The sequence below is a fragment of the Diplotaxodon limnothrissa genome, linkage group LG15, assembly GCF_057381915.1.
Source record: "Diplotaxodon limnothrissa isolate DT_005_m linkage group LG15, D_limnothrissa_male_GT1.1, whole genome shotgun sequence".
NCBI classification, from domain to species: domain Eukaryota; kingdom Metazoa; phylum Chordata; class Actinopteri; order Cichliformes; family Cichlidae; genus Diplotaxodon; species Diplotaxodon limnothrissa.
Window position 1 is genome coordinate 42,384,486 of NC_140610.1, and position 10,456 is coordinate 42,394,941.

The window sequence follows — 10,456 nt, forward strand, 5'->3', positions numbered from 1 at the left end:
GCTTCACAATATGGAGATTTTTAGAACTGCAGCAAATGAAAAATAAAAGTGCAGCTATGACAGTGACAGCTGCATCAGCTGTTTACAGGCTGCATCAGCTGTTTACAGGCTGCATCAGCTGTTTACAGGCTGCATCAGCTGTTTACAGGCTGCAACTCTGCAGCTTGTGAGTCGTCACGTACATGCGCGGCTGCAGGTTACATTCAACAGATACTTTACATCACTGAAAGTTTCAAAAAGGAGCAAAGTAACTGAATATTTATACATTTCTTTTCCCTCTCTCCTCGGGGCATTTCACTCGGTGGTTAATTTAAGCTTTTATAGGAGCAATAAAATTCATTTCTGAGGAACACAAGCAGGCATTTTTTCATTTTCATTGTAAATCAGTTCGTCTTCCTCAGAGGCCAAACCAGCACTGTTGTGTTGATGAATTCTTGTTTCCAGCATCTCTTCAATAAAGCTTATTTATGGACCCACCGAGCACCAAACACCACTCACAGCAGTTTCCTGCTGCACGAATCTTGTCGACCTGTCATCAACATTGCTGCTAATATTTTTATTAAAATGGCAAATTCTTTCCTTCTGATAAACACGTGTTTCCTTTGTTCTGCTGTGACTAAAATATCGATACAACATTTACAAATGACTGCGATTTCTTTTTGATTACCTGAGCCGCTAATGATGGACTCCACTTTGACGACAGCGGTCAGCTCATTAAAGCGATCCGGGTGCAGGGGGACGGAGCAGTTCTCGGACTTCTGCAGGGCGGCACCGCCCTGAGCTGGAACTTGAAGGGGCCGACCGTGGGCATCGACAAAGGAGAGGGCGATGCAGGCGATACCTGAAAGAGCAGGGAACGTGTTCAAACGACCAACTTCAAATCACCAAAGTCTGGGTCGCTCATTAGTTTTCAATTCATAGTCTCCTCATTTCATGTTTATTTGAAATTTCCCAGCAACTTTGAGGTTTTCAGGCCTTGTTATTGATCATCTCATACTTCCTGACGCATCACAGTTGTGCACAAGCTTCATCAGAAGTATAGCTGCCACCACATGTCTGAGGATGTTATACTAGTTATCAAAGAAAGCTCCTGAGCTAACACACAGCTACATAACCACCACGTATGTACACTTTATAAATTCAATAAAGTACTGGGAGTGAGCTGAACCCATACAAGCTGACACTCCCTGAGAAATACTGTGAAGCTTAAGGAAGGATGAGTGAGGGCATCCGCGGCTGCGTTCTTTCTACCACGGTGTTTAGTAAATGAAAACTTACGCAATCACATGTAGCAGTAATTATTCCAAGGCAGTAAGAAGAAACCAAACTCACATGTGTTGTTAGATCAAGCAGGTTATTCAAGTATTGGCCCGTTTTTGTCTGTGAGCGTGTTTCCGTGTTAGTGGCCTATGTTGGGTCAACACGAGGGTCAAAGTCAACAAAGACGACAACAAAGCTCACGCTACTAAACTAAGACGGCAACAACTGAAACCCTCGCGCAGCAGTACAGGTACCAGCCGAGCCGTCACTGCGAATCTCCAACTAAGCTCCTTTAAACTGCAAGCTACTCTGCAGCCCTACCTCCACCCTCCACCTCCGCCTTATTTAATATCATGTCTGCTGCCACCTGTGCCCGCTCTGTTCTGTACTGGGAGATACTGGACCCTGCTCAGAGAAATAGGAAAGTCCCCATGGGCGAGATGACTCTTATTTTTTAAACAATTTAAATTGCTAATTTTACTGCTTATCAAAGTGAATCTGCATCTCATATTTGACTATTCATTGCAATGTGCATGCAGCCGAGCATGCTGTATTAGCCAGTTACTGATATAAGCTTCCTGTAACTGGCTCTTCATGATGGTGAGCGAACGATCAAGCTGGGAAATGAGGCCTGTGTGTCTAATGGGCAGCCACAGAGTGACTTCAGGCTCCATTCTCAGGGCACATGGCCGTCCTCTGCACAGTCTATCAACACTGACACTGGTTGGTGAGCTTGACACAACAAATAAAAACGAAATCATAAAATGCTCCCCAGGACGAGACAAAAGTAAAATCCCATAAACCATTATTTCCTTCACAGCAGAACACAGAAAACATTTACATATTTACACTGAATTTGTTTTCTTCTGATTTAACAGCAGAAGTTCACCAGTGTGCAAAAAAACTGCAAAATGTTGTGCAACAAATTTAGAATAATGTTTTTCAAAAGAATAAAAATGGGCCGTATCATGCAATAATGAAGCTCAATGTGAACACGAGGCAGAAAAATGATCCAAAAGACAGACTGAGGCCAAGTGGAAAAGTGCTGTGAGGTCAAACAAATCCAAATTTTAAATTCTTTATGCGCAACATGCACACTGGATCCTCTGGCCTGCAGAGGAGAAAGACCACTGGGCGTGTTTTCAGCGCTCAGATGAAAGCCTGCTGCTGGTGCGACGGGAGTGCATCAGTGCCCAGGGATCAGGCGCCATTAAAGGGCACAGTTAGAGACCGTGTTTAGAGCAGCGTACGCTGCCTTACATATGACACTTCTTCAGGGAAGGACTTGCACATTTCAACATGATAATGTTAAACCCCACACTGCATCTATTATATAGTAGCATAGCTTCATAATACAAAAGTCTGAACTGGCCCGCAGTGAAATTAAGTGAAAGGGACGACAGAAACACAGGACTGTCGAGCATCTAGAATCCTCCATCAGACATTCCTCCCACAAAAATCCAGCAACCAGCGTCCTCAGACATTTACGGGAACTATACATGTGTTTAACTAAAGCGGTCCTGACTGACTAACAGTTCTATAAAAGCTGGGAAGCTTAATGAGCATGACCCTGTTACAACTTTTTCATTTCTCAACATTTTAAAATGTTTTTTTTGTTCTGTTGTGGAAAAAAATGGTTTATGAAATTTGCAAATCGTTTCATTTCTGTTTACATTTTACACAGTGTCATACTTAAAGTGTATGTTCTTATATTTCAGGTCCATTTCATTGTGGTTGTGTTGAACTCTTACTAATGTCCGTAAGCAGAAGAGACCCTGGGAACACCGCATTTCATGCACCCTGCAAGTCCATGCCAAATCTTAAGCCAACTAAAAGATGGATGCAGCTAACAATAATAATAATAACAACAACAACAACGATGTATATGCTGATGGAAGCCTAACAAAGGCCGAACACAGTGTTAGGGCACTACAAAGAAAATAAATAAAAGGCCACGAGCAGCAGCAGCAGCGCAGGCTTCAGTCGACACAACCAGCAGGAGTGAAACGGGCAGGTACCTTTAAACTGAGAAGGTGGGAAGAGATGCTGAACCAGCTCCAACATGGTACCTGGGTCAACATTAAAAAGACCCAGAGAACAGAGAGTATTAGGGATGCAAAACCAATAACATTTTATTTTTATCCAATTTAACACCAGGAAACTCCAAGAGGGGGTGGCAGTTGTTGGGCACCACACTAGTAAAGCCGACCCACTGGCGGGATTTTGCTTGCAGTAATATTTGCAAGCAAAACATGATTAGCCAGCTAGCTGCAACTTCACTGTCTGCTGATGTTTCGGTGATAAACTCATTTATACATAGCCAGATCAGCCCAGGGAGTCATCCAGCCTTATTCTCAGTATCTGGCTTCATGAGACAGTTTTCTGTGTTTGTAGGCACACTAGCATTAGCCAACATTAGCTTAAAGAAAGAGGGTTGTGAGTCAGATTTGATCCACCAAACCAAAACAGCCTGCCATGTTGTTTAATGCCCAACCCAGCAGCCAGCTGTCTAACCATAGCTTGCTTATGTCATTACCAATAAAACTCGTTGCTTTGTTGTGTTTGTGTGTTGGAGTTTGTGCTGGTTACTGCATTTCTAAGCTACCATTAACTATCGTTGCTTAGTCCTGATGCTGGGAGCAAAACAGTCTCCTGGGTGCTTAAAAAGAGGGGAGCTACATGTTTTTAGGTTCGTGGATATGCTTCTCATCCAAGAGGCTTCTGCAGTTCTAAAACTGTTACCAAGCCACAGGTATAGATCCCCTGGTGGGGCTGACCCCTTGTACGGGGGCCGGATGTTCGTACACCTACTGTTAATAATATACACATGAGCCACGGTGTGATAGAAGGTGAGCATCACTGGGGCCAAAGTGTGAAGACATCGCCCCATTTCCACCCTCATGTGAGCTGTCGAGGTCAACTCAGGCCAGGAGTGAGCGTGGGGTTTAAAGAGGATCTGGAGGCTGCATTGTAGGTGCCTCATAGCTGACAGTTGAACTGAATAAGCCTCTTGGATGAGAGGCAGAAGCTTTTCACAAACCTACTGAAGTCCAGCTGCCGTCTATTTAAGCATTTAAGAGGACTGAGAACCGACAAAGACACGAGCAAAGGAGAGGCACTCAGGCAAGACACTCGGGAGTGGGAATTGTGTGGATTTGAGAAAATCCAAGAGCTTCTCTCGGAGGCAACCAACAGAGTCATTTGTGGGTATAGTTTAGTTTTTAAAGTATTGACACAAGCACCTGTTTAAACTGCAGTTTAAATATATATATAAGTTTTATCTAATGTATGTTTAAAGCCCTGCTGAGTGTGACCTCTCACAGACATTTGAACTTTAACTTCATTTACATTTCATTACAGGTAAACTCAGTGTGTTGAACACATATGAAAAAGCATAAAAAGCTGTGCAGTTGACAGCTCCGTGTCAGCTGAGCCCTACACGCCTTACTAGATACATACAGTGCTTCATCTGATACTTTTAGGGAGCAGTGGCAGGGTGGATGTTACTGATGATGTTTGGCAAGAGTGCATTAAGAATACATATTGTAGTTCTGTAAATGCTAGACATAGTCTGAGCCAATTTAAGGTATTTTTTTCTCCCACTAAAGTGGAAAAAATATACAAGAACGTTTCAGCCCTCTGTCTTAAGTGTTCAAGTGGTCGAGGAACTTTACCTCACCGTTTCTTTCAATGCCAAAAACTAACTTTTTTGGAATCATCTGTTTGATTTTCTGACCAAAGCCTTTGGCAGGGAGGTCCCATGTTCCCCTTTGCAGCATTGTTCGGGGTGTCTGAACCAGGATGGGCAAGGGACAAGACAGAGACGCAGGTTGTGTCAATGACCACACTTGCGGCAAGAAAGCTGCAAGTCTGATAAACCTCCTACCTTCGAAATGTGGTTGAGAGAATTTGGAAATGTACTCCACCTGGAGAAAATCAGGTTTACCTTGTCTAACCGAGAGAGAGTGTTTTATAAGATTTGGCAACCAGTCATTAGCCTGATGGATAAACTTAAGTGAAATGTGCTCTGTCTTAACATTTATGTATGCTGTATTACCACCTCGTTGACTTGCCGTCCACCTTCTATTGTGTTCTTTTGAAGGTGATTGTTGTATACGGCTCAATTATAAAATCAATAAAAATATATTGAAAAAAGAAGAAGCTGTGCAGGCTTTCACTGCACTGAGAGGTGAAATAAAACAAAGCAACAGCACCTGTGAAGTCTAAGCCTGTGTGAAGAAAAAGGTTTTCAGTTTGTTTGTAACTGAGCAGGTTAGCAGGCAGCTTGTTTCCAAGAACAGGACTCAGCACGCGAGTTTTACTGCTGCGTCAAATCTACGCCGTAAATTACACCCCAACCAAAACCCTACTTAACCCTACGCTGCAACCTCCCACGTAACCTGACGTGCACTTCCTGAGAAATGTAACCACAAATCGGTCGATGCAAACCAAAATGACCTGACTGGAAGTTAGAAAAAGGTCTTTATAAGATGCTTGCTGACATAATTTACATGTTAACAGGACTTCTTAATAAGGTATTATTGTTGATTTAGAATATGAAGGCAGAGTTAGTTGTTAAACACAATAAATAAATAATAAAGTATCATCACTATTAAGCATAAGAATCTATTTAGAGTCTTAATGGGTCTATAACATGTAATAAACCCTTGTGTGATATCTGATGCCACATTTGCATATTATTAACAGCTAGTGTGTGTTAATAAGCGCTTTATAAGGATGTTATCTATTAACAAGTGTTGATAAGGCCCGTGACATTTAAGTGCAAATAAAATCTGAAGCTACAACAGAAGCTGTTACCTCACAGCTAGTTTGGAAGCCGATCCTAATTTAGTCAGCTGGGATTCAGACGATAAACGACTGAGCAGCAAAGAGTCATCAGAGAACATTTCATTAATTAGCAGTCAGGCAACACAGGTGAGAGTCAGGGTATCTCTCACTTTGCAACTTTTCGAGCTGTCTGACACTCGGGAGTTATTTCACACAGTGAGTGGGGGCTTGGATATCATCATATAACTTGAGGACCTCGTTCCACAGCTGCTAAGACTAATGAGATTCAGTCAGAGCTTTCCTGCATAGCAATTAAAAAGTAGTTAGACGGCAAGTGGAGCGAATGTAGGAGCGAGGGACAAACTCTTCACATCAGCCTTGATGTTTAGATTCGACAGGCGCGCAGAGGTCAGTTTGAAAGAGACTCGAGGAGGCCATCTCCAGAGCTCCCGCTGCTCTGCAGCTGGAAGCAGCGCTGTGTCTGTTCACTGGAAAGTTACTTGGTACCAAAACAAATAAATCTTGGCTTTTTTATTTTTAAAGAAGCTGATATGCCAGGAGAAGTTGTTGCTGATCTTGGTTTGATACTGATCCAATATTTGGTGCAAAACTCTACAAAACCAAAAACCACACCTGATGTAAATTTGGCCACTTTCCCCTTCCAGGCCGTCTCCTTGGCCACCTCTTCATTTGATGTGCTTTTGCTTTTTAATACTTGCAACCAAAGGTCTGATTATATACAATATCTTTGTTATTGGTTAATACAGGAAGTGTACTTTGGGCGGCACAATGATTCTACAAATGAAAATGAAGCAGTGTGATTAAGAGCCAAACGTTGAGTTGTATTGACAATGGCAGGGAACGTGTCACAGAAACAGTAATTATACATAAGCGCTTCAATTCAGTAAACTCATCATTTACATTGATAATTAGCTGCCCTTTGGTTGGAGAGTTATACATTCGCTTTCTCGCAGTGAACTAGCTAACCTTTCAGTTACAAAGCAGCAGCACTCCCCTTTAACTGGCTTCAAATGCCAGTAGATGACATTAGCATATTGATAAACAAGAAAGTATTGCAATGTGAAATGGAACTGATCAGTTCTGCAGGAGAAAGCATGACAGCAAAGTGGAAAAACTTTGCAGAACTTCAGCTCGATTTGAATGAAGGAGCACAGCTAAATGAGGCACCGTTGACATGAAGCAAACCAATTTCTACACAAGTGTGAAATTACATTCATGAGTGCATAAAGCACACTGTACAAGCTGCTAGCTCAAGGTTTGTGCAGCTCACAACAATCCACATAACGAGCAGGACAGCTGAGAAGCTTTCCTGCAACAGGCAGGTCACCGCTGGTTAAAGAGCAAGTTAGGCTCCCAGCTTAATGCACGTGCACGCACACACACACACACAGACACACACAAACACAAGTTTCAGGTGCATGTTAAGGAGGGGGAAAAGAGAGCCGCCTCAGGAAAACAAATGTGCTGATTCTCATCACAGAAATTAAGAGTGTGCAGCAAAGGGAGGACGAGTGTGATGGTCTCTGTTATGCCAGACAGGGACAGGGAAATGTCTCCTGAATTTAATGTGGGAGTTATAAATAGGACAAAAAACAGAGAATGTCAGCGAATTTGACGATATCACACTGACTCCACATCTGCAGCTTAACAAAGGAAACGGAGCCAAGAGCTGAGGTTACAGCAAAGTTTCCAAGTCATTATTTGTTCACAGTAAACAAGGAGAACTTGTCAGTGCTGTAAAGCAGTTTATGAAAATGGATCCGTGTTTAAACAGGCCATTTTCTGCTTCCGCTCACATATATGTGGTCACGGCAGTGGATGCCCACTTAAGGCCTAAGGTTTCGAATAATGAGGACAGAGGACTGAAAGGTCACCCTGTGAGCCGAAGCTCAGGCTTCACATTGTTTTCAACACTTTTTAGTTTCATACTGCTTTTTCTACTCTGAGCGTCCACAAGTGCAAACATGCAACGTGCAGGCATCTGAGGTAGGAAGCTGTGTACACGCCCACCTGCAGTTCAAAGCTTCTTGTTTTGAGGGACAGCCAATCAGAAGAAAAGGTGGCCTGCACCTTCAGTTAGACACAAAACCTTTGTTTAAGCCGTGAGACCAGTTTTCCCGTGATTCACTCGCGTACGTCAGTTTGAAGAGGAAAAAGAACTCCACGGGACTCCGATGTGAAAAGATGTAACAAAAAATTTATTCCACAGTTTTTGCATCTTACAGGAGTGGTCAGGTTTAACTTGTCCTCAACAAAATAACCTACTACGGTAGGAAAACCGTGTGGCTCTGTTCTACCCTGCTGCCCCGTATAGCTTATGCCGTGTTAACTCCTTTTCTCTCTCTCTCCCCCCTCCCGCACCGCATGCACTAATTTGCATACATCCGTGATGCCCGGATTTTACTATAAACACGAGTCTTTAAGGCACATGTATTCATGGTACTACGTAACCTAGTTTCACCATAAACATGCATCTATTTCCTAAAATTATTAATTACACAAACAAGCTTAACAACAGCGAAATATAAATACTAAAACATATGAACTATCTTAACTTGGCTCCCACATACCGGCCCCTAATTGTGACCCTATTACACAATTACCAAATTACACTTGTGGAGCCAAGGTACACAAACTTCAGTCTCTGCAGTTGATTACTTCAGTCCGATTCCTGCAGAAGGCAAATCTTCGTAATGGGCCTGTCCAGTACACTCGTTTTGGTTTTGATCCTAACCTGCCGCACCATTCCTGCCTTGTCTGAGATAGCATGGATTACTTTCCCTGTAATCCAAGAGTTGCGTGGGGCTGTATCGTCAACAATAAGCACAATGTCTCCAACCAAAAAGTTGCGAGATGGACGGGTCCACCTTTGCCTCTCTTGAAGTTGTGGTAAATATTCCCTTGCCCATCGTTTCCAGAATATTTCCGACATGTATTGCACTTGCCTCCATCTTCTTCTTGCGTAGAGATCTTGCTTGTCGAACAGTCCGGGAGGAAGAGATGGTTTGTTCCTGAGCAGCAACAGGTGATTGGGAGTGAGTACTTCCAGATCATTTGGATCACTGGACGCTTTGGTTATTGGCCGACTGTTAATAATGGCCTCCGCCTCACACAGAAGTGTATGCAGGCTCTCTTCATCCAGTGTCTGCAGCCTCAAGGTAACGTTTAGGATTTTCTTCACTGACTTGATCAATCTCTCCCAGACCCCTCCATGATGGGGTCCTGAGGGAGGGTTGAACATCCACTGAATGCCTTGTTGTTTTAGGTGGTCTTCAATTTTGGACACATTCCATTCAGCAATGGCTCTTTTAAGTTCACGCTCTGCACCAATGAAGTTAGTTCCATTGTCAGAATGAAGGGTCTTTATCTGGCCTCGTCTGGCTATGAAGCGACGGAGAGCATGGATGAAGGAATCTGTGTCCAGCGAGGCTGCCATCTCCAAGTGTATTGCACGAGTGGTTAGGCAGGTGAAAATGACTCCATACCTCTTCACCGTACTTCGACCACGTTTGATCTCGAACGGACCAAAGTAGTCCACTCCGCAGTTAGTAAATGGAGGGTCATCTGGCAGAACTCTGTCTCGGGGTAGGTCGGCCATTTGCTGCTGTCCTGCAACTCCATGCTCACGCCGACAGGCAATACACCTAGCGAGTATTTTTCGTACTGCAGAGTTGGCACCGGGTACCCAAAACTTTGTTCTCAACTTGGAGATAACATGATTGCGACCACTATGAGCCAAGTTCTCATGTATTTCTCTGAGGATAAGCTTCGTGACGTGAAGATCCTTGCTCAGGATTGCTGGCCGCTTAGCCTCCTCGGGTAGTGCTGCTCTGCTGAGTCGCCCTCCGACCCTAAGGATGCCTTGTTCAAGTACTGGACTCAGTTTGAAAAGACTACTAGTCCTCTTCACCCCCTGACCTTTAGAAAGTGCGCTGATCTCCTTAGGAAATGTCTTTCTCTGACAGTAGCGAATGATTGCTTCTTCAGCCTTCGCAAGGTTCTCTACCGTTAGCTTGTTGGTGTCCCCTTGAAACAGGCTGTCCTTGAAACCTTCCGTATCCCTCTCGACTTCAGGTTGTGTTTTAACAGCACACAACTCCTTCCTTTTGCGACACAATTGCAGCAGAATGCTCTTGACTTTAAGCATCCATGCCACTGCCCTGATAAGTTTAAACCAGGATGAGAAGTAGTGCAGGAACTCCAGCACTACATCTTCACATTCCTTGATTGTACTAGCACACACCAGGTTACCCTTTACCTCTGGGTCATCTGTAGTCAGGCCTTCAACTGGGTGCACCTCTTCTGGCCACTCTTCCATGGGTTTGGTGAGAAAATCCGGCCCCTGTAACCATGTGTGGGATTGCATGAAGCTCTCTGCTCGGAGCCC

The 10,456-nt window shown here is 43.7% G+C and overlaps 1 protein-coding gene across 1 annotated transcript in view; it reads right to left on the minus strand.

The window, feature by feature from the left end:
- Nucleotides 1-3,324, minus strand: part of LOC146618059 (KICSTOR complex protein SZT2-like) — a 60,562-nt gene extending 57,238 nt beyond the window's left edge. Inside the window, exons 1-2 of the mRNA XM_085373359.1 lie at nt 3,279-3,324; nt 668-841 (exon numbers count right to left, since the gene is read on the minus strand). Of these exons, the coding sequence (XP_085229485.1) occupies nt 668-841; nt 3,279-3,324 (220 nt within the window). The remainder of the gene's footprint in view (nt 1-667; nt 842-3,278) is intronic.
- Between the last annotated feature and the right edge of the window lie 7,132 nt (nt 3,325-10,456).